The 23,901-nt window shown below is 47.0% G+C and overlaps 2 protein-coding genes across 40 annotated transcripts in view; one reads left to right on the top strand and one right to left on the bottom strand.

The window, feature by feature from the left end:
* Nucleotides 1-3,608: 3,608 nt before the first annotated feature.
* Nucleotides 3,609-16,455, bottom strand: LOC131926407 (H-2 class II histocompatibility antigen, I-E beta chain-like). Its single transcript, XM_059281806.1, has 6 exons — nt 16,356-16,455; nt 13,622-13,891; nt 5,227-5,508; nt 4,441-4,551; nt 4,010-4,033; nt 3,609-3,714 (listed from the first exon to the last, which is right to left on the bottom strand). Exons 1-6 carry the CDS (start codon nt 16,453-16,455, stop codon nt 3,701-3,703), a joined length of 801 nt encoding a protein of 266 aa, XP_059137789.1. The 3' UTR covers nt 3,609-3,700.
* A 3,272-nt stretch (nt 16,456-19,727) lies between these two features.
* Tsbp1 (testis expressed basic protein 1) overlaps nt 19,728-23,901 on the top strand; it is a 74,949-nt gene continuing 70,775 nt past the window's right edge. For 20 of the 39 annotated variants that reach the window (XM_059281368.1, XM_059281364.1, XM_059281362.1 and 17 more), the window contains exon 1: nt 19,729-19,923. In XM_059281368.1, the coding sequence (XP_059137351.1) occupies nt 19,896-19,923 (28 nt within the window). In that variant the 5' untranslated portion in view covers nt 19,729-19,895. Of the gene's footprint in view, nt 19,924-23,901 lie in introns of all 39 variants that reach the window. The other 19 variants (XM_059281369.1, XM_059281366.1, XM_059281365.1 and 16 more) reach the window with 1 other exon arrangement.

The raw sequence follows: 23,901 nt of genomic DNA, 5'->3' as shown, positions 1-23,901 counted from the left end.
TGCCTCTGTCTCCCGGGAGCTGGGGTTACAGGTGTGGCTACCACACCCAGCAGGTTTTGTTCTTGAGAAGCACTTTCAGGAGAGTAGCAGCTTGGCCAATGCACCAGGCTGAGCTCAGAGCTCAGAGCGTCTTCGTGGCTATCAATTTGCCTCCAGGCCCCAGCCTAACGTATCTCCTGCCAGATGAGCAGAAGCCCAGTGCAGGGACAGTCCGTGACCTGGGGTCAAGGACTCCGACAATGACTCCCAAATCCTCCTCCAGCCCTTGTGCAGAAGGCCAGGCTGACTGTGGGCTGTCGTCCCTGTGGGAGTGCAGCGTACGGGCTGAGATCCTCTGCTTTGTAGCTGTGGGTGGACACCCTTTACTGACTCGAGGGACAAAGCTGTGACCATTTCACATGCACTTCCTGAGCACCCCTGCGCTCACGCTCCATGTAAAAATGTTCCCCACTTTCTCTTAGCTTAGTCCCTTCCCTGTGCTCCCTAACTCCATGTTTCTCTCCTCCCCGGCTCCCTCTGTCTGTCTTTCCTTCCGTCCATCTTTCCATTCCTTCCTCTTTCATCCTCACTTCTCAAGCTGTCTGTATTTCTATCATTCCTTTACTTTCCCTTCCTTCCTTCCTTCCTTCCTTCCTTCCTTCCTTCCTTCCTTGATTTTAGACTGATTTTTCTTTCATCTTTACATTTTTCTGGTCACATATATTCATATTCAGGTTTAGGAAAAGAATGTCCAATCACGTGCACATGAGAGAGACTAGACCTGTCATATAAATATTTAACTGGGGGCTCTGAGAACACCATGGATGAAAAGAGGAAAACACAGTTAAAACAAATTTAATGACATTGCATTGTTTTGACCCTGTGCAGGCTGGAGGAACACATTCTTATACCCTGGTGAGTGATCGTCTTAGGGTTTCTATTGCTGTGACAAAATACTATGACCATAAAACAAGTTGGGGAGGAAAGGGTTTATTTGGCTTACACTTCAGCATTGCTGTTCATTGATGAAGGAGGTCAGGACAGGAACTCAAACAGGGCAGGAACCTGGAGGCAGGAGCTGATGCAGAGGCCATGGAGGGGTGCTACTTACTGGCTTGCTTCCCATGGCTTGCTCAGCCTGCTTTCTTATAGAACCCAGGACAAGCAGCCCAGGGATGGCACCACCCACCATGAGCTGGGCCCTCCCTCATTGATCACTAAATGAGAAAATGCCCTACAGCTGCATCTCATCCAGGCATTTCCTCAGCTGAGGCTCCTTCCTCGGAGGACGCTAGCTTGTGTCAAGTTGACACACAAAACCACCCAGTGCAGTGTTGCTGGCATGGTTACGATTCCCCTTGCACAAAGCTCCTAATTCTGCAAAGCCTTGTACCACTCGCTGCTTGACCACCGAGAAAAATGGCACATAACTTCTGTTCCCTGAGACCTTTAGAAAGTATGACAACTTTCAAAACAGTGTCTTCTTCATCTCGTCGCCTGTGTCAATATACTTTAAAAGTTAATTAGAATGGGTTTTAAAAGATGAAGACTAGCCGGGCATGGGGACATGCACCTGAAGTTCCAGTATTTGAGAGGTGGACACAGTAGATCCGGAGTTCAGGATCATCTTCAGCTACATAGCAGGTTGGAGGCCAGCCTGGGCTACATGAGACCCTGCCTCAGAGAGAAAGTATGAAAGGTAGGGAATGAGGGAGGAAGGGAGGGGGGAGGCATTCGTTCATCATCTCCCTGTTCAGTTTAGTGAATTTGCCTTTTCTGCAAATCCAGTCATTTGTTGTTATGTCCTATTGTTTCATTATTGCTGTTGCCAAATACCTGACCAAAAACAACATGGAGAATAAAGGGTTTACTTCACTTCCTCTTCGTTATTACAGTCTGTCTTACACTGTGGATATCGATTGCTCTGTATGCTGTGAATGTGTTGCTCTGATTTGGTTGATAAATAAAATGCTGATTGGCCAGTAGCCTGGCAGGAAGTATAGGCAGGACAAAGAAAGAGGAGAATTCTGGGAAGTGGGAGGCTGAGTCAGGAGATGCTGCCAGCCACCTCCATGAGAAGCAACATGTAAAGTAACTGGTAAGCCATGAGCCACATGACAAGGTATAGATTTATAGAAATGGGTTAATTTAATATGTAAGATCTAGCTAGCAAGAAGCCTGCCACGGCCATACAGTTTATAAGTAATATAAATCTCTGTGTGTTTACTTGGGTCTGAGGGGGACTGGAGATAACTCCAGCTACAAATGGCGCCCAACGGCAAGAGTTTCCATTTAAAACCCAAGGTCCATATTCCTTCAAACCAAAGCATGGTCAGGCCTATCACAGCAATACCCCAGTCCTTGGTACCAACTTCTGTTTTAGTCAGGGCTTTTATTGCTGTGAAGATACACCATGACCACAGCAACTCTTATAAAGAAAAAACATTTCATTGGGGTGGCCTATATTTTTAGAGGTTTATGTAGCACAAATCTTAAAAGGTCTTATTAATAAAACAAACCCGGAGCCAGGTATTTGGGTGACGCTGAAAGATCAGAGAGACAGAACCAGTCACAGCTGACCTCACCTCACCAACTCCTCAGCTGATCTTGTTTCCTCAAACTGGAAGCCTCTCTGTCCTCATCTGAATGGATCTCAGCTGAACTGCTGCTAAAAGCCTAAAAGCTTAACAATGCTCTAGTTCCTGGTACTCACTCCTTATATACCTTTCTGCTTTCTGCCATCATTTCCTGGGATTAAAGGCGTGTGGCTTTGAACTCACAGAGATCCTTATGGATCTCTGCCTCCAGAATGCTAGGATTAAAGGTGTGAGTGCCACCATTTTCTGGCCTCTATGTCTATCTAGCGGCTGTTCTGTTCTCTGACCCCAGAAAAGTTTATTAGGGTGCACAATATATTGGGGGACACAATATCACCACAGGTTTGGTCTATTATCATGGTGGGACATGGTGGGGTGCAGGCAGATATAGTAATGGAGAAGGAGCTGAAAGTCCTAAATCTTGACCTGCAGGCAACAGAAAGTGAACTGAGTGTGTGGCTTGAGCATATATGAGACCTCAAAGCCCACCTCCACAAAGACACACTTCCTCCAGCAAGGCCATACCTACTCCAACAAGGCCACACCTCCTAGTGGTGCCACTCCCTATGAGCTTGTGGGGACCAATTACATTCAAACTACCACACAGTTCATTATCGAAGGAAGTCAGGACAGGAACTCCTGCAGGGCAGGAACCTGGAAGCAGGAGCTGATGCAGAGGCCATGGAGGAGTGCTGCTTACTGGCCTGCTCCTTATGGCTTGCTCAGCTGGCTTTCTTACAGAATCCAGAACCACCCAACCCTCAACCATCAATCACTAATTAAGAAAATGTCCTACAGGCTTGCCTATAGCTCAGTCTTATAGAGGCATTTTCTCAGTTGAGGTTCCCTCCTCTCTGATGACTATCCAGGACAGCAGGCACTGTGACAGCAGATGGATTCAGATGCACCAGGCAAAGGGCAGGTTGGGGGGGGGGGGCTTCTGTCTTAGGGATTGCCAGGCTGGGGCTAGGGGCTGAACAGGGAGCACAGGTCTGCAGGGTCCAGGGTCAGGAGGAGCCACATTCCTGGGAAAGCACTGCTAATGGAAGAATGCGAACCAGACAGGACACGTTTTCATGCCATGGAGACAGGGAAGCTCCTTCCTCCAGCCTTGTCACCTCTTCTCAGCTCAGGAGTCCTGCAGAGCACAGGGGACAGTGGCCTTTCCAGACCTGACCCTGCAGTGGCTTCTCTCACCACCCCAGGCCTCTCCTGACAGCATGATGTGAGCAGAGGAACTTCTCAAGCCCCAAGTCAACGCTGCTTCAGAGCACAGGCCTTCAGTAAGTGCAGGAACAAGGCTCAGTGCGAACCACCTGGCCGGACCCTGGGATCTACATCTTCCCCAGTGTTTCTGTCTGGGCTCCATCACACCCCAGCCCACACTGTAGGGGAAGCAGATCTGTCTCTGAGGGAAGACTGAAGGGTGTTACCTGTCGGCTGAAGTCCAGACTGTCCTAGAAAAGAGAATAAAATAGACCCGTAAGTGCATGGAGACAGATCTGTCTCCAGACGCATGTCCCCAGACTCTGAGCTGCTACCCGAGATTCCTCTGGCACCACAGCCCACAGCAGCCAGAGCAGAGGGGAGTGTGGACAGAGAGAGGGGCTCAGGGAGCCTCAGTCACACACCAGCCCAGTGGCTCTTCTTCATTTTTGCTCTGCTCCCAGTTCTCAAGTCAGAATCACCCTAACTTCCCCATCTCCATATGTTGTCACTACTTAGGGTTCAATCCAGTAACTACAGACTGTTGTGTTCAGAGTCCACTGAAACCTGAGGTCACAGGGCCAGTGACATCCCGAGAACAGAGCCATGGCTCTTCCCTGAAATGCTGTGGAATCTTGGCCCCCACCAGGCTCCTTACCTTTCTGATTCCTGAAGTAGACGAACAGCCCCAGCCCGAGGAAGAGCAGGCCCAGCACGAAGCCCCCGACTCCACTCAGCATCTTGCTCTGTGCAGATGTAGACTGCGCCCCTGAGAAAGGAAGCCATGTTTAGAGGTTTTCATCCCAAATCCCGTTTCCACTTGGGACCCTGACATTCAGAGCTTTGAGAATGGGGAAGAAGCCTGTTCTAGAAGAGCAGGAATTGAACACTCCTGGTGATGTTTGACAGCAATCAAACATCAGAGGTTCACACCATGAAGAGACTTAATATGGCCACCTGAGCTGACAGGAAGCCTCTGAGCTCTGAGACCCCACAGTCCTGAGGGTGACAGACCTAAGCAAAGGCAGAGCTGAGACTGGACGTCCCTGAAGTCAGCCATGACCCTGGGCTGCTGCTTGTCACCATGAGCAACAGCAGAAACAACCCAGCCAGAGGCAGAGGCTGCAGCCCCGGCCAACCAGGTCCCTGGACCTGTGAAGTCACTGGAAGGCTCAGAAGAGTGTGTGGTGGGGTAAGTGCTTCCCAGGGGGCAAAGGTGCTTGTAGAAGCATCACACACCTGCCCCTGTGAGCTGTGCTTAAGGAGAGAACAGCACAGAACCAGTGGAAATAGTGTGTGGGCAGAGAAAGCAGACAGGCAGGGTAAGCCACACTCCCTTCCTGGTGGGCGGGGATTCTCAGGGTCAGAGGGCTGACAGGCTTGGGTAAGCCAGGACACCCAACTCCTGTGGGCAGGATTCACAAGTCAGGAGCTTCCCACTCACTCCACTCCTCTGTGGCAGGGCGGCTCAGGCTGGGGTGCTCCACCTGGCAGGTGTAAACCTCTCCACTCTGAGGAACCGTCTCCAGCATCACCAGGGTCTGGAAGGTCCAGTCTCCATTCCGGATCAGGCCGGTGGACACAACCCCAGTCTTCTCCTCCTGGCCGTTCCGGAACCATCTGACTTCAATGTGTCCGGGGTAGAAGCCGCTCACAGAGCAGACCAGGAGGTTGTGGTGGTCCAGGGGCCGCGTCTTTGTCGGGTACACAGTCACCTGGGGCTCAACTAGAGGAGAAAGGGAGGTGAAAATAAGTCATGAGGGCGGAGTGTCCTCCCAGGTTGTCTGTCTGTCTGTCTTCCTCCATCCACCTAGATGAAGTCCAGGCAGGCTTCCCAAACCTTCCCGTGACGTTAATCCTGATCGCAGGGGCCCGTTAGATCTGAGGAACTCTAAGGTTTTATTTTATACCTCAAATAACTTTTCATTATTGATTTTAAGTATTTTCAATTTTTACAAAACATTGTATTAATTAAAACCAGGGAAGAAGAGCAATCCTCCTCGGTTGCGTGCTTCTCACAGACTGAAGGCCGTAACTGACAGGACAGGAAGGGAAATTCCACAATGCCATCCTGGTCTGGGAAGCACTCCCCAGAACTGCAGAATATTAACACACACTTCCTGTTAGATGCTCCAGTTTCTGCAGAGATCAGGCTCCAGAGCTGACAGGCCCCTGTGGTGATGTCAGAGCTGGAGGCAGGAGCAAGCCCAGCCCTTCCCGCCTCTGCAGCTTCATGGCACTGTTGACGGTCCTGTCTAGACCATCCATTGCAGGAGTCATGGATGCTAAGCCAGGCTAAATCACACACTGTGAAACTGCCCGCCTGTGCTGGCCAGCTCACCTCAACTTGGCAAGCTATATGTGAGAGGAGGGAGCTTCAGTTGAGAAAATGCCTCTGTAAAATCAGGCTATGGGGCATTTTCTTGATTAGTGATTGATGTGGGCGGGTCCAACCCGCTGTGGGTGGGCCATCCCTGGGCTGGTGGTCCTGGGTTCTATAAGAAAGCAGGCTGAGCAAGCCATGGGAGCAAGCCAGTAAGCAGCACCCCTCCATGGCCTCTGCATCAGCTCCTGCCTCCAGGTTCCTGCCCTGTGTGAGTTCCTGCCCTGACCTCCTTCCATGATGAACAGTGATGATGAAGTATAAGCCACATAGACCCTTTCCTCCCCAGGGTGTTCTGGTCATGGAGTTTCATTGTACAAACAGTGACCCTGACTGGGAAGCTGCTTCTCCCTGGAAATCTATAAAAGTCAGAAATCCCCTTTAGGGACATGAAGGCTTTTCCTTCAGGCTCCCATCACACATGGCCACTGATGCTGTTCCACCTCAAGGCCTGGCCATGGCGCTCCGCACACCCTGATGATGCTCTTCTGTCTGAGGGGTAATTCTGCACTGGCTCTCTCTTGAGCCTGCAGACAATTCCCAGCACTCCTCACTCTGTTTCCTCCAGACTCCCACAGCTCCATCCCAGGCAGTGTCCAGATAAGATTTCAACCCTGTCGGAAGGCCCTCTGCTTCCCTCAAGTGCCCCAGAGAGGCAGAGCTGATATTCCACCAAAGGCACCCAAGTATCGTTCTGTTTCCTGGCACTCCATGGAAGCCCCGAGAGCTAACAGTAGGTGGCGCCAGTGCACAGCCTCTGCTGAGCCTGGAGCAGCCGAAGTTCCAATGAGCTTCCCAGGAGAAGTCTGTGGACCTGTCAGGGATGCTGTGTGGCAGCTTCCCTTGATTGAAGGGCAGGACAGGGAGACGGTGAAGGCTGTGAGACTCAGGAGGTAGACAATCTGAGAATGCTGAAGTTGTAGAAACCATAAACGGTGGTGCGAGGCAAGGACTCTGGCCAGCAAAGCTGCTGAGAGGAGATTCTCAGTCTTGCTGGGCGCCTGCACGAACTGCAGAGCTCCAGGAATGGAGCTTTCAACACCCCTGCCCTCCCCCCCACCGCCCCCCGGCCCTGGTGAGGTGGGCTTTTCACTGGGGTAGCTACATTTCAGTCACCCCTCTTCCTGTGAGTGACCCCAGAAAAAACTCAACCGGCTTCACCAAGTTGGATTTCAGTTCAATCATTACTTTGGTCTGTGGTGGGTTCCCTGTCTACGATAAGTAGATGTGCTAATGATGTGTTTTCCCAGGAAAAGTCTGTCACACCATGCAGAGAATGTGGAGAGACAGCCGTGATTGGGAGAACAGAAAGGCAAGAGGTCTCCCCATCTGGGACTTCCACAAGCCTCTTCCAGAAAGTGTCCCCTACAGAGAATCGAGGCTTCGGATCCCTCTCCACCACTTTGGGCAGCAGCCTCCCTCTCCCTTGGTGACGTCAGCCTGCAAGTCTGCAGCCAAATCTGTCAGGTCCCAAAGAAACCCGGGACAAACGGCCAGTGGTGGTGCCTATTAGCATACCCAAGTGCCTGCTTGGCCTCTGGGCTCACTCAGTACCTGTGGCTCCTCTCAGCCCTCCTCACCCTGCCCCCTGCCTCTCCAGCCCCTGAGCTTCACTTTCCTCCCCCCAGCTTCTCTTTCCTATAAAAACATGCCTTTTGGTGGTGGCGCACACCTTTAATCCCAGCACTCGGGAGGCAGAGGCAGGTGGATCTCTGTGAGTTCGAGGCCAGTCTGGTCTACAGAGCGAGATCCAGGACAGGCTCCAGAGCTACACAGAGAAACCCTGTCTCAACAATGCAAAAAAAAAAAAAGAAAGAAAGAAAGAAAAGAAAAAAAAAAGAAAGAAAAGAAAAAAAGAAAAGAAAGAAAAAGAAAAAAGAAAGAAAGCAAAAAAAAAAAAAAAAAAAAAACCCTGTCTTTTCATGCTCTCTCCGGGCTCCACTCCTGGTCTCCTTGCCCTTCTCTTCTCTTCCTCTCTCACCCCGCCCCCATGGCCCAGTTCAGTCTGGATTCTTCCAGATGCTTCTGGTGTTCTCTCCCTCACGTCTACAATAAAACTCTTCTCCCCAACCACACCTTGGAGTGCCATGTCCTTACTTCATTCATCTGAAATGTGGGAGCCGCTCCCAAGGGTCCCAGCCTCTCCTAACTGAACCAGGCTGCTGATCTGACTCTCCTAAGGTATGTCTGTTTCTTTCTACTGGCCTCTGCCACCCACCAAATTTGACTCCGAGTTCTAGACTCCAACTCCTCAGCTGCTTTTCCCTCCCCTCACCCTCTCAGTGTCTCTCTGGCTCCTGGAACCTACTATACCCTCCACGTGGACATCTCTCCACTGAGACACTTGCCCCTCTCCTCTACTGGCTATGCCTTCCTGGGCCTACAGTTACGGCCCTGTTCCTCCTCAGCTCTCTCCTGAGCTTCTACAATATTGGTGTTATTTATTAAGTGGCCCTGTTTACCATGCGAGAAAAGCCACAAGGCACAACAAAACCCACTATAAGAGTTTATTAGGGGAAGGAGAACAGAAGGGGGTGCTTAGGCCTGTGGGAACGATCTTGCAGGAAGAATCTCCCCCTCCTCACACATGCGCATATGAGCCTATGTAGCTACACTACGCATGCGCATAGATTACGCGATTACACTGAGCACAAGTTACATGACCACGCAGCTCATGGATTACATAAGACATAAGGCCCTGGGATGACTAAGCATCTTGCTGGCACATGCTCAGTCATGGGGGAGTGGCTAGGAATTCTGTCGATTGGGATCTTCCCTCGGGTGGAGTTTCTGCTTGCGACCCTGTTCTCTGTCTCTCGGCTCCCTTTGGAGTTTATCCAGACCCTCCCTCCAGTGGAGTTCATTTTGCGACGCTTTCTCCTTTCCTCCTTGAACTCAGAGATTTCATTAAAGCCCGCTGTCTTCCTGAAAACAGCTTGGCCTCAGTATAGCTCAATGGTCAATGACGGCAGACTCCATTTCTAAACTCTCACAAATCGTAACAACTGCCACTGCACAAACGAATGACCCCAAATCTCTTATGTCTGAACTTTCTCTGCTCTACACTTCCAAATGTCTCTTAACTCTAAGATTTTCCCACTTTCCACTCTTGAAAATCTTTTATCTTCATGATTTCTTTGTTTCTGCTCAAAAACAAGACAAAAAAAAATCTCTAAAACCTATTGTGTGAACTCTAGGATTTGTGAGTTTATTGGGTGTGGTTAAAATTCCACAGAATCTGTAACAAAAAGCTTAAAACTTGTAACAAAAGGTTGATACTTTAAAAAAAAACTATATATATGCAATCTTATTTACTACATGTAACTTGGATTCAACTCTTGTTTAGGAAAATGGGTATTTTTAAATAGCTACCGTGTGGCTCGCCTCCATCTTAGTTGATGACATCATCAGGAACCACGTGGCTGGCAGCCAACTATTCTCAGGTTAAAAACAGTACATGCCATGTGACTTCACCACCATCTTGCTTAAAATAAGCAGGTGATATAAACCAACTAAGGCAACAGCCATAAAACTTCTTAGTCCTACTGAGTTAGGATTCTGCCACTCCTCCAGCTGTATGACCACACATGTGCAGTTCAGTAGCTAAGCAAGGGGTCTTACATCTTACATCATCAGTGCGCTGTGTAATTGCGCAAATGCACACAGAGTGATCATGCAATCAGCGCATGCATGGCGTAGCTCCATAAACCCACCTGCTCGTGTGCAGGGAAATCCTTAAAAAGCTGGACACAGACTCCTCCCCTCACTTCTGCGCCCCCACCCCACTCTCTCTCTTTCTGCACGTCTCTTCCCAGGCCTGGTTACCTTTTTCTGTCCTGCCCCCTCCTACTAAATAAAGCTCTGATACTGGGTTTGGTTGTGCCTCGTGCCTCGTGACCTTTCTGGCACAGTAACCAGTGCCGCTTATTATTTTTAAAACCAATCCTGAGCCCTCTGCTCATCATTTTGTCTCCCTTTACACTAAGGAAGCAACAGCAGGTCTCCAAAAATATTTTGGAGTGGGATAGTATTTTTTAGGTTGATAAATTCCTAAAATATACAGGTTTACTCAGGTTAACAGAAACTGCCTTCGAGATATGTCTAACCACTTATGTCTTTACTAATTGTGTTCAAAACTAGGCTTCTGGAGAATTTTAAAAAGGAATAACCTATGTTTGATAAATAAGATTTATAAATTCCTAAGGTCTATTCAGGTTAACAGAAACTGGCTTGGAGATATATGTCTAGCCTCTTTGTCTTTGCTAATTTTGTTAAGCTTTAGCTATTTGGATAAACTGAGTCATACAATGTGGTGGTTTGAAAGAAAATGGCCCATGAAGGGAGTGGCACTATTAGGAGGTATGGCTTTATTGAAGTAGATGTAGCCTTGTTGGAGGAAGTGTGTCACTGTGGAGGCAGACTCATATATGCTCAAGATATCATCCAGTGTCACAGGCTACTTCCTGTTGCCTGCAAGGCAAGATGTCGGACATTCAGCTCCTTCTCCAGCACGCTGCCACACTCCCAGCCACCATGTTCCACCATGAAAATAATGGACTAAACCTCTGAGATTGTAAGCCCACCCAATTAAACGTTTTCCTAGTACGAGTTGCCGTGGTCTTGGTGTCTCTTCACAGCAACAGAAACCCTAAGACATACAAGAAACACGCAGTCTGCGAAGAGACTCTTCTCCTCCATTCCTTCTGCCTTGCTAAAAACCATTAGATTCTATTCCTGAAGCTAGCCACCAAGGTCTATTCCCTTATTTGACCACTTCCTCCTCCTGAGGCTACCAAGGTCCAGCTACCCAAGTATTGAAGTCCAGAACTCAAAAGCCCCCTTTGGCTCACCTAATCAACACGCCCAATTAAAATTACCCACCTCACGCTAACACGGGGTTTCCCTTACCTTTATAAACTGCCATGTTCCTATGTGCCATGTCTGTCTCCTCTCCATCTAGAGGCCGTCCTCTGTCCCCCCCCCCCACAGGACAAACATCCTTTTTCCCCTCACCCTTGTTCCCTTCCCCTTCTCCCTCATCCTCTGTCTCCTGCCTTTGTCTTTTATTTTCTGCCTTCTGTCCCTCTGGGGCAAATAAATCTCCTTTGTGCTGAGAACTTGGTTTTGGGGGTTCTCAGCTGACACTTTCCTTACATTCTATAATGGTGCACTACAAAAGGATCAGGAAAGGAGGTTCTCAGTCTCTATGTGAACTGTATTTATGATCTTGTAAAGCTCCCAGTTTCTATACTTATGATTTAAAGTCTTATTTTGATACTAAAAGATCTTCAATTAAATCTTCATTTTTTTGTTTTGTTTGTTTGTTGGTTGGTTTTTCAAGACAGAGTTTCTCTGTATAGCCCTGGCCACCCTACAATTCACTCTGTAAATCAGACTCACCTCAAACTCAGAGACTCACCTGCCTCTGCCTCCCGAGTGCTGAGAATAAGAGCATGCACCACCACTATCCAGCTTCAAGACAATTTTTTAAGGCCCAGACTTAACAGGGATAAAAATATAAAATCCTAATCTTATAAAAGCTATTAACTTCTTGTAAACTGTTGAAGATAATTAAGACATGCAAGTTAATGGTCAGTAACCTTATAAATGATCAGATTCTTTAATGTGCTCAGAACTATGCTCATAGTCATGCTAAGTACAAATATAATTCGTTTACAGGGACAAGCTTTATTCAGCCTCCTGAATATGCTTTCAAGGTTAATCCTAAAGCAAGTAACTAAAAACAGTTAGTTTGTTTAAAATCAGGTATACTTATTATGTATACAGTATTCTGTCTGCATACACGTGTGCACACCAGAAGAGGGCACTAGATCTCACTACGGATGGTTATGAGCCACCATGTGGTTGCTGGGAATTGAACTCAGGACCTCTAGAAGATCAGCCAGTGCCCTTAACCACTGAGCCATCTCTCCATCTCAAAATCAGGTATATTTAATATATGGTCTTCAAACTCCTCAGAGATCTGCTAAATGTGGCATTTAAAATGTTTAATTAAAAAGCTTCCCATGACAGACAGAAATGACAGCTCCTAGAGGCAACCCTAAGTTCTCCAAAGAAATCCACGGGGCATAGGCACCTCCTCCTGGATTGTGGTAACACTAACCACTGGGCCAAGAACTTTATCAGTTTGGCAGCAGCTCCACCCAGCCCCTCCGCCCAAGGCTGCAGCTGCCTGCTCAGCTCATTTCACATGTAAACTCCGCCCTCACTTGTCCAGGGCCATTAGGTTTCCCACTGAGAAAGGCAGACACAAAACAGTTTTCCTTGCTGACTAACTTCCCACTGAAAGATAAACTCACAAAACAGGTTTCAATGTAACGTTTTACTCTTCCTTTATTTAAAGGACCTTGCTTTGCAATGACCGATCTCAGGAACCATGGCATAAAAATGAAAGATTTGAAGTTTAAGTGTGAGGATCTAAGAAAGTAATTTAAGGTGTGTAAATACAAGTTGCAAAGGTCTAAGGAAGTGATTCAAGGTATGTGAAAAATAAGAAGTGTTTCAGATTTCTTTCCCTCTCTATGCTAGTGTTATATTAAGACTTCAAAAGTTTAGAGTTTTTGGCAGTGGTGGCACACACCTCTAATCTCAGCACTCTGAAAGCAGAGGCAGGCAGATCTCTGAGTTTGAGGTCAGCAGGTCTACAGAGAGAATTCCAGGACAGCCAAGGCTACATAGAGAAACACTGTCTCAAAAATAAATAAATAAATAAATAAATAAATAAATAAATAAATAAATAAATAAATAAATAAATAAATAAATAAGGAAGAAAAAGAAGTTCAGAGTTTTAACATTAATCAGTGGAGTTCTGATAAGCCATTAATCTAGCTCTACAAATTATTACTAATGTCATCATAGTCACAAGCTCAATATTTTAAATTTCCTTGGTTGTTTTCTAAGCATAGACTTAAAAGTGCTTCTCATCGCGCTGAAAATATCTCTGTTCTATCTATCTATCTATCTATCTATCTATCTATCTATCTATCTATCTCTATATCTACATCTACATCTACATCTATATCTATATCTACATCTATATCTATATCTGTCTATATATATATATATCTCCAGCCCTCTGGACAGAGGAAAGAGTGCTCAAGCTTTTAACCCAAAGCCATAGCTGTTGCTATGACTCGAAGACGTGAGTCTACTCCAGCTGTCTTACAGACTCCCGTTAGCTGCCTTTTCTACAGGAGCATTTTCAGTACAAATTACAAACAGTGGTAATGCTAATATGTCTATAACTTTTATCACTTTTTGTAAACTTAAAAAATTAATGCAAGCCTCGGGGAGTCACAACTTGGATCCACCTGTCACAGGTCAGATGGATTCCAGATAAGTACTCCTGTCAATCAACAGCCTCACAACTCCACACTCCCTCTGGGTGCTCCTCACGTGTGTGACCTCTTTTCCCCCTCCTTCCCCCCTTCCTCACCTCTCTGCTTCACAGTTAATATCTCTACAATGGCAGAGTTGAATCTGCAGAACGTGTCCACCTTGGCCCGCTTCTGCTCCAGGAAGCCCTTCTGGCTGTTCCAGTACTCGGCTTGGATCCGTCCCAGCTCGGTCACCGCTTGGTACCTGCCCACATTGCTGTCAAATCGCAAGTGTTCCTCCTGGTTATAGATGTGTCTCTGCAGGTACCGCACCTGCTCCATCCCACTGGAGAAATGGCATTCACTTTTCACTTGTTGCAAGAAACGTGCTGTGGAGACAAGAGTGTCAGCCGCCCAGGTGGTTCTCTCAGGGACCAGACCCCTCAGATCCATAAGTCCCTCTCCAGATGCCCAAACCAGCTGGGCATGAATGCCATGGACCACCTCTGCCTACACTGCTCTCTCTCTCTCTCCCTCTCTCCCTCTCCCTCTCTCTCTCTCTTTCCTTCTCCCCTTCTCTCCCTCCCTCTCCCTCTCCCTCCCTCTCTCTCCCCCCCCCCTAAAAGACAAAAGAACCCAAATTCTGGGAAAAATCTACCTTCACTGCCAGAAAAAGCATAAACACCCCACCCTTTTATTAGCCCACCCTTCCCCTCATTCCTTTGGTCCTCGCCTATGACCTCCACATCGCAGCGGGTGGAGAAGTTGCTCTGACATTCCATCCCCCACTTCTCCAAGTCTGAGCCAAGAGAACAAATCTCTGCTGAGGCTGTGGAGATGGCTCAAGGGTAAAGCACTTGCCTTTCGAGCGTTGAGAATCTGAGTTTGATTCCCAGAGTTCACACCTGTAACCCCATGATGGGGAGACAGAGGAGGATCCAGGAGTCTCACAGGCTGCTAGCCTAGCCTTCTCTGCTTGGTGATCTCCAGACCCATCAAAGAGCGTGTCCCAAAAATAAAACAAAAACCACCTGAAGAATGGCGGGATGTCTCGCTCTGTCTCCCACATACAGTCTCTGCTGCTCAGGGAGACTGGAAGAACAGCCCAGGCGGGTTAAAACAAGACAGAACAACCCTGCTATGGCCACCAGAAGGGGCTGGTAGTGACATCAGCACCCAGAGGGTGCATCCCTGTTATTCCAGAGACAGAGGGGCTGTGGACCAGGGACACCTTCTGATCTCACACCGATAATGACCTGCTCAGCCTGAGGGCTACAATGGAGACCACACACAGTGACTGCTCCAGCCTGTGCCTGACAGCCGCCTCCCACCTTCCCACTCAACCCTCCTCACCCTTTCCTTGAACTGCACCTTTCTAGAATATTTTGCTAAGTGCTCCTCTTAGAGCTGGCTGTGACCCAGGTCTTTGCTCCTCTGGGAATCTAGAGAGGAGAAAGTAATGACCGCCCCTCACATCCGCAGCTTAAAATTCTGAAAGCAGAAACCAAAGGGAACTGGTCAAGAAACTATCACAGAATGAGAAATGTCAGGAGAGGGGGGTGGAGTGGGAGGCTGGAGTGATGGAGGAACCAGAGCAGCTCTCTGGGGAGGGACGGTTAAGTTGATCTCAGACAGGGGAAGGGTGCTGACTGCAAGTGTTTAGGGAGGGGCACATGTGAGCCGAGGTGACGCCATGCGTAAAAACTTGAGTTCATGAACTTACTCAAGAACACAGAGGACAATGGAGCGTGGAATGTGAGGGCACAGGTGAGAAATGAGCTGTAGGAATCATGCGGAGCCAAGCACCTCAGAGCCTTGTGGTTGACTTAGACTTTTGGATTTTCTCCTAAGTAACAGGAAACTACTGGAGAAGTTTCCAGAAATTAAAACCATGATCCTAACCCTGACCCACAGTCTCTTATCTGAATTACAGTTCCAGAGAATTCACAAACCAGATCTTTTAAAATTCAATGACAAATTCATTTGTCAAATCTGACCTGAGGGGAGGGGTGATGGGATTCAATCCTCTTCCATGGTCCCAGACAGAGAATGTAGGAGAAAAATTAAAGTACAGGCACGTGTAAACAAAACCAAAATGGGCTCTACCCCCCCAGGCTCTCAGAAGAGCCTCACACACTTGGAAACAGCTCACACAGCCCATTCTCTCTGAGGCTGCCTCAGCTGCTGTGTGCTCTCAAGGAGAAGGGGAGCTCACCACCACCCCTCAGAGCTCCCACACCTGAACAGGCTGCACAGACACTGGAGTCAGGGAGAGAGAAAGACAGAGCCCTGGGGTCAGCCTCCCAGGTGCCCAGGCAGGGGCCTCACAGCCTGCAGAGGACTCACATGGATTGTCCCTGGGATGCCCTCCCTGTTCCCGTGACTTCATGATGCTTTCAGAGAAACCTTTTGATTACTTCAATATTTGACTGTTTTTGTAGTTAAAATAACAGAAACACACATACAAAATAGAATAAAATACACACGTGCAGTTCTGTTTTTAAAGAGAAACCTCGTTGTCTGGCATAGTTCAACACAATGAAGACAAGGCCTGTACAAGAGGTTAATTTAACATCACAATTATCAATCCTCTGGAGGCCCTGGGGGAATATGTCACAAGGCTGGAGATGACTGGAAGAAACTGAAAAGCAATGGCTGACATCGGGGGCCTCTCACACAGATCTCAGAGCACAGGCAGCCAGGTTCCTATTTGGGGAAACTGCTTGGATTTCATGTGAAGACTGTAGGTGGTCACAGAAAATATCAGCAGATTAAGTGACTTAACCTGGACAGTGAGAAGTCGGCCCCTTCCTCCCCGACCCCAGCAGCTCAGCACCTGAGGTGTGCACTTACGTCGGGGGTCCCTGACCAAAGCCACGGGAGGACTCAGCACCATCAGTGTCAGGACCACAGCTGCCACACAGGGGCCTCTGGGGAGCCACAGTCGCATCATGCTGGAGGAGACACCCTGAAACTATCTCCTCTCTCCATCTACACCCCAGGTCAGAAAAAACAGGGGATTCACTTCTTTGGTGCTGTGTTGAGTAAGGTCAGTGCTGAGGAGCCAATCAACATCAGATGTAAACAGCATCATCAGTTGCTAGTTAGAAATTCAGTATGAGGGTCCTCTTTGAAACCAGCAGTTTCTTTTTTATTTAGTATTTTAAATGCTTGATCCAGTTGCAGCTGAAACACTTTCATCCGGCCGCAGTGCTGAGCCAGCTCTGAGATGGTGTCATTCATTCACCAGTCTGAGCACCGGGGGAGCGTTCACCTCTCCTACACAGGGCTGATGAGACAACTGTGTGTTTGAAGCTTGTGAGAGTAAAGGAAGTGAAGGAAGATGACCTTTAACCTGGTGCTTTCTGCCCCACAGCCTCCCCTGGTAACTGATGATGTGGCAGAACGCCAGCTCTTGATTGGACAGTGGAATCTGCACTTCTTCAGCTAGGGAAATCTCTGACAAGCTGAAAGGAACTGAAGGTGAGTCATGGTCTAGTCCTGATGCAAGGGGCATTTACAGTTCAGTCCCTGAACCATTTCTGATTCAGTGGAGCCTCCAGAAGTTTAGGTGAGGGTCCCTGTGGTTATCCACAGCCCAGTCCTCAAGGAAGAACCTCAAAATGGAGGCTGGGTGTAGGCGGAGGTTTTGTTGGGACCATTGGCTCCCCAATAACCAACATGGAGACTTATTCATTATAAACACTCAGCCGATAGCTTAGGCTTATTACTACCTCTTACAACTTAAATTAATCCATATTTCTTATCTATGTACTACCACATGGCTTTGTATGTTTTCTTAGTACAACAAGTTCATCTTGCTTCTCTCTAAGTCTCCTGGCAACTCTGCCCTTCATCATCCCACCCCACCCCATGCTCTCCTTTTCCCTGTCCACATGTCCTGCCTAGCTATTGGTTGTTAGTTAGCTCTTTATTAAACCAATGAGAGCAACACATCTTCACAGTGTACAAAAAGACGATTCCATAATATCTGGACATCCTGGGAAGATGAAGGTGGGATCCTGCCAGGTTTCAGTTAAAGTCCTGAGAGCAAGAGTCCGGGGAGTGTGGAGTGTGCCGCAGAGCTGGATCCAGACTGAAGCGGTTCTCTGACTTGGTGTGCAGCCATAGAAGATGTGCTCATCTCTGCGGGTGTCAGCTGGAGGCGAGGCTCCTCTTCCTGGTGTTGTTGACTCAACTTACCTGGTTTTATATCCTTTAGCACAACACACTGAAGTCAGGTCCAGAATTGCTGTGGATGCACAGGGAGGGAACTGGAATTCTCACATCCTTGAAGATTAATACTGTTCAGGAAAAAGTGTGGCAGGCTTTCTTTTGGACCACTAACCAGCTCCCAAATCGTGACATGGAGACTTATTATTAGTTATGAATGCTCGGCCTTACATTAGATCTTATTTTCATCTGTTTCTCTTCATCTATGTTTTGCCTCAGGGCTTCTTACCTTTCTTTCCTTCTGTATGTCCTACTTTCCTGCTTCTCATGTCTGTCTGTCTGTCTGGTGGCTGCTTAGCTTCTGGCTCTAGGGCGTATCCCTCTCTTTCTCCTTCGTTCTCTTCTACTTCTCTAGCCTAAATTTCTCCTCCCACTTATTCTCTCCGCCTGCAGCCCCACCTATCCCCTCCTGCCTAGCTATTGGCCGTTCAGCTTCTTATTAAACCAGTCAGGTGTCTTAGGTGGGCAAGGTGAAACAAATGTAACACGTGTTTACATAATTAAACAAATTCCACACAAACAAATGTAACACATCTTTACATCATTAACAAAAGCAGCAGAAACAAATGTAACACACCTTCATGTAGTTAAAGTAATAATCTGCAGCATAGACACATGTAACACATCTTTGCCCAGTTAAAATAATATTCCACAATGGAAAAGTTTACATTTTCTTTCCCCATCTAAATCTCCATGGCAAAGCATCAACCTCCTTAAAGTTTAGACTAACACCGGCAGATTAAAGTACTAGCAAGTTAACCAACGACCTCACGCATGCTGGGCAAGCGCTTGCCACTGAGTTACAGCCACAGACCCCACTTGCACTTTGAGACAGGAGTCACTGTTTCACAGATAACCTTGAACTTGTGGTCCTCCCATCCTAACCTCTAGACTAGCTAAGATCACCGACCTGGGATCTAAAAGGTCCAAGGAGGAAGTTTTTTTTTCTTCTTCAGATTCATTTCAGTGTTCCAGGACTTACCATCCTGCAGCTGCATGTGGTGTGGACAGTGAGGAAACTGATCAGCCTGGGGCTGAGGTCAGGAAAGTGCTTACCACACAAGCCTGATGGCCTCAGCTTGATCCCCAGCACCTACGTAAAAAGCTAGACGCACGACTGTGATCCCAGCACTGGGGAGGCTGAGGCAGATGGATCCCTATGGCCTGTTGGCCAGGCAGCCCAGCCTAGTTAGCAAGACTCAGGTCCCAGTAAAAGACCCTGTCTCAAACAAGGTGCATGGCTTCTGATCCTAATTGACCTCTGGCTGTGATATGCACAGGCACATATGCATACACACCTTCACACACACACACACACACACACACACACACACACACACACACACACACACACACACACGAATGCATCCCCATGCACATAATAGAAATCAGCCTGCTCAATCATTATCTTTACAATCCATTCTGTAAATCCTGTGGCTAGAATGTTGTTTACTAAAAATCAACAATAGTCTTTTATTCACCTCATTAAAAACCCATCCCAGCTGATGAATAAGTTTCTAACTAAAGCATAAAATAAGTAGTATTTATTCACAGTAACATTTTATATAAGTAAAATCAGCTTAAGCATCTAACCAGCAAGCCTCAGAATGTGTAGGGTGGGTGAGCTCCTCCAGTTGAAATGCCATTCTTGACATCTTATGCCAGTAAATCCAGTACAGTCCAACATTGAGGAGCTGGACTCTGACAGAGTTCTCAGACACCACAAGCAACTGAGTCACCATGCTCTGACAACCATGAAAAGAAACAGTCCTCAAACCCAAAGGCAGTTTTGTGTCCATTAGCAGCTTTGTGGCTACAAGAAGCCTGCTGCGTGCACACCTCACCCCTACACACTGTCTGATGGAAAGTGAATATCCCCTGGTGGAGACCTGTGGGTAACTCATCAGTTTTCCTTTTAGCAAAAGCTGAAGCTGCACAGCAGAGGCCATTGAGGAATCCCACACTCCCCCAGGAAGCACAGTGGGGGGAGGGGCGGGCTATCTACAGTTGGAGTAACTGCCGCCTTCTCAAAGAAGCCAGGGGCCTGCTGCCTGGACTCTTCACCCTTTCTCTTCAGAGAGAGGTGTTTGGTTCCTGGAGAAGCCCCACGAAAGATCACCATCCACATATGCAATCAGCAAGAGTGTTTATTTTTCCAGCATGCTGTGGTCTGCCATCCCACACAAAGGCAAGATGGCAGTGACCCCGAGAGGGGTGTGTGGGCTCCTTTTAAGCACAGCCAGGGGGAGGTCCTAAGGAGTCAGGTCACTTTGGATATGTTTGGCTCAAGCAAGTGGCAATCATATTGTGCATTCTAATTGGCCTGGGCTAGCCAGGGGCTGGTGAGGGCTACAGTTTTCCACTCTTTGGCAGGCCTGGAGAAGTGCCAGGCTTTGTCCTTATTTGGTTATCACCTTGAGCTGTTTGTGGCTCAGGCCTGGACTGTATGTACCAGGCCTCCTCATCCTTGCTGATGGGGGTGTTGGAGATTGATTGTCCTCTGTTCATGGCTCTTTTAGAAACTGTTTATTCAGTCTCAGGAAACTGAAATTGAGGCCTGATCTCTGAGGGGAGACTAAGCAGCCTCTTATAGGGTCTACGCGGTCCTCTCATTCCCCCCTTGAGTAAGTTCATCATCTCAAATCTTGGAGATGTTTCTAATTGGTAAAAAGACTTTATCATCAGGGTAGTAGACTATTAAGGGGTCTAACTAGACCAGGACACAAGAATTTTTTTTGTTTGGTTCAAAACCTGAGTGTTAACATAGGGGGTCAAGCCAGAGGCATATGCACATCACCAGGTCTCCTCCAGCGGTATCAGGAAGCCAATTCCCATTGGATTCTGAGTGAGACTGCAGAGGTGGGAATGGCCATATGGAGGTTGTTCCAAACACAGACCATTTCTGTCACCAATGGCAAAGTGAGCCTCCCCTTATTTGTTTGTTGCCATTTGCAAGTGTGTGTGAGTCTGGTCCAGGGACTGATATTGGGATTCTAGCATCCTCAGTTCAGTGGCACCCAGAGAGGAATCATCATTTAGTTAAGGCATCAGTGACACAAGAGCCAACATCAGTTAGCAGAAGCAGAAGGGCCAAAGGTCCCGTGATGGCTGACAGAGTTCCTTATCCTGAAGGAACTTGAAAATGAGAATGGGGACCAGTTATTATTTTATCCCAGGTTCCCTATGGCAAGAAATTCTCTTTTGATCTAACATTCCAGGGGGGAACAGGAGGCGATCTATTTGCTTCTGTAATCACTTCCTGCTGACATTAGGATACTGTTGTCAGGGCCCTGGAAGTCTAGAATGTTAGTAAAAGGCAAGGAGGGAATTTAGAAACATCTGATTCATTGACCAGCTGAAGAGACAGCATTAACATTGGTTGGATTGGTCCACACCAGCTCTCAGCAAGTTCAGGGTTCACAGTCATTTGGAGTAGGTTGTCATCAGCAAATGGTGCTTGGATGTGTCTGTCAGCCAAGTGGAAACCTGTTGAGACAGATACAAACTAGGAACAGAAGTTAAAATTTATGGACTTATTTGGAACTTTTAGGCCCATAGTCTCAGTAATTGAGGAAGGGGAGGAGTCCCAAGGCCAGGAGTGAGAGAAATACCATCCTCAGGAGTAGACAGATAGGGAAACCTAGTCTGTATTTATCTGGAATCCTTTTGATCTGCAAGACGCGTAGATCCAAGTTTTATGATGTCTTTAATTCTTTGAAGTTTATGTGAACTTACATTTTATGAAAAGACATTAAAAGTTTCAGATACATCAGTATTAACAATTTGTATTGAAATCCATATTGTAGAAAAAGCAGGTAGCAGGTACCTGTAAAACAGCAAAAGTAGATTCTTATCTTTGAGTCCTGGCAAAAGCTCCAGATTTGGATTAAAAAAATGTACATTTTCCTTCTGTCTAGAAGGTCAGGTATAGATTGGACTAAAATGTCTTTGGCCCAATGAAAAGCATCTGTAAGTCTATATTCAGAAGACAACCAAAAGAAATCTAAAATCACACTTACTTGTGACCCAAACAGTAAGGAGTCATTGCTCTATTAGCTTGTAAGAACTCTATTAATATTCAACTCTGAATTTTTGAAATTTCAATGCAATGACAGTATGTTGATGGAAAGGAATCTTGTGATAATTTTCATACATCTTAAGCCATTTTTTATCCTCATAAATTGTATCCTATTTCTCAAAACATTTTCTCAGACCCTTATACCCTAAGCCTTTATGTTTTCAGACCTTTATACCTCTAAGAGCCTTTGAATTTATATAGACTTTTATATCTTTTTTATTCAATCATTTCTCAGAGATATAAGCAGTTATCATTAAGAACAGTCATTTTAAATCATGTTTGAAATTTATGTGTCCCTTAATATGAAGCTTGTGAGTAAGGCAAACCTGTTTGCCTTTTCTTTTCAAGAGACCTAATAGTTTAATTAATCAGTGTATTGATCAATGAACTAACAAGGTGGCTACAGCCTTGGGGAAGACCCTGGGTGTCTGATGCTGCTAAGCTGACAAAGTTACAGTGAGCCTAGATGTCAATACCATCAGAGATCTAAGAGGGATAAATCCTATCTGAGTGAGCAGAAGTGCAGATCAAGCAGCTTCCAAATCTATCAAAAAAAATTAGAGAGACCATCCCTACCCAGTTAGCCATCCCAGGCCACTGTGGTCTTCATAGCATTGGCAAGACAGCATCAGTCTTTGGCCTCCAGGCCCGTAAGGTGAGAGCTTTCCCTGTGGAGGAGGAACTTGGGGGCAAATCATCTTATTTTGACTGTGTCTCACATGTCCGTAGTCTGAGTTGGGTCCTGGCAGCAGATGTTGCATTAAGGCATCTTGCCCAGTGGTCAATGTTCTCAACAATCAGGTGGCATCGTCGGGTTGTTTCCTGTCTTCTTTGGAGAACTTGGGAGTCATTGCTAAGAGCTGGGAGCCTCTGTTTGTCATAGTAAGTTTTTTTTTTAATCAAATAATTCAAAAGCCATATTCATCAGATCTTTGACAAGTTTGAGGACCATTATCTATTAAATATATCTGAGCTAAACAAACTTAGACCTAAGACCTATATCTTGAAAAATATATCTAGCCGGGCAGTGGTGGCGCACGCCTTTAATCCCAGCATTCGGGAGGCAGAGCCAGGCGGATCTCTGTGAGTTCGAGGCCAGCCTGGACTACCAAGTGAGTTCCAGGAAAGGCGCAAAGCTACACAGAGAAACCCTGTCTCAAAAAAAAAAAAAGAAAAGAAAAATATATCTAAGCTTGGTAACAACAACCAGGCCATTGTAGCTTGAATTCTAATTGGTCTTAATAATAAAAACCCAGAGTCAGATATCAGAGTGAAAGCTGAAAGATGAGAGAAGCAGAGCAGCAGCCACTAGAGACTTCTTACCTCTAGGAATCCTCAGACTGAAAGGGGACTGAGCTCCTGTCTCCTCCTGCCTTATATTCCTGTCTCCACCTCCCTAGTGCTGGGATTAAAGGCGTGTGCCTCCACCACCTGGCTCTATCTCATGTAGCCCATGGTGGCCTTGAACTCCTGATCTTCCTGCTCCCTCCTCCCAAGTGCAATCATATTGTGCATTCTAATTGGCCTGGGCTAGTCAGGGACTGGTGAGGGCTACAGTTTTCCACTCTTTGGCAGGCCTGGAGAAGTGCCAGGCTTTGTCCTTATTTGGTTATCACCTGAGCTGTTTGTGGCTCAGGCCTGGACTGTATGTACCAGGCCTCCTCATCCTTGCTGATGGGGGTGTTGGAGATTGACTGTCCTCTGTTCATGGCTCTTTTAGAAACTGTTTATTCAGTCTCAGGAAACTGAAATTGAGGCCTGATCTCTGGGGAGACTGAGCAGCCTCTTACGAGGTCTACTCAGTCCTCAGGCCCGATCTCTGAGAGGAGACTGAGCAGCCTCTTACGGGGTCTACTTGGTCCTCTCAAGAGGAAAGCATTGTCTGAAAACCTCGCTTGTCACCATTGAATTTTAATGCAGAAAACTGAGATGTTCACCCATAAGGAAGGAGCTCGGTGGAACATCAATATGAAGAGCAGAGTGTTGAATGTGTGGGACACCCTTAAATGTGTCAGCCTATAACAATACCAACACTGTCCCATGGACTTTAAATACTGCCTGACCCAGGAAGATAAGGACACATGGTAG

Source organism: Peromyscus eremicus, chromosome 16_21 (assembly GCF_949786415.1).
Source record: "Peromyscus eremicus chromosome 16_21, PerEre_H2_v1, whole genome shotgun sequence".
NCBI lineage: Eukaryota > Metazoa > Chordata > Mammalia > Rodentia > Cricetidae > Peromyscus > Peromyscus eremicus.
This window is presented reverse-complemented; position numbering and strand designations above follow the sequence as displayed.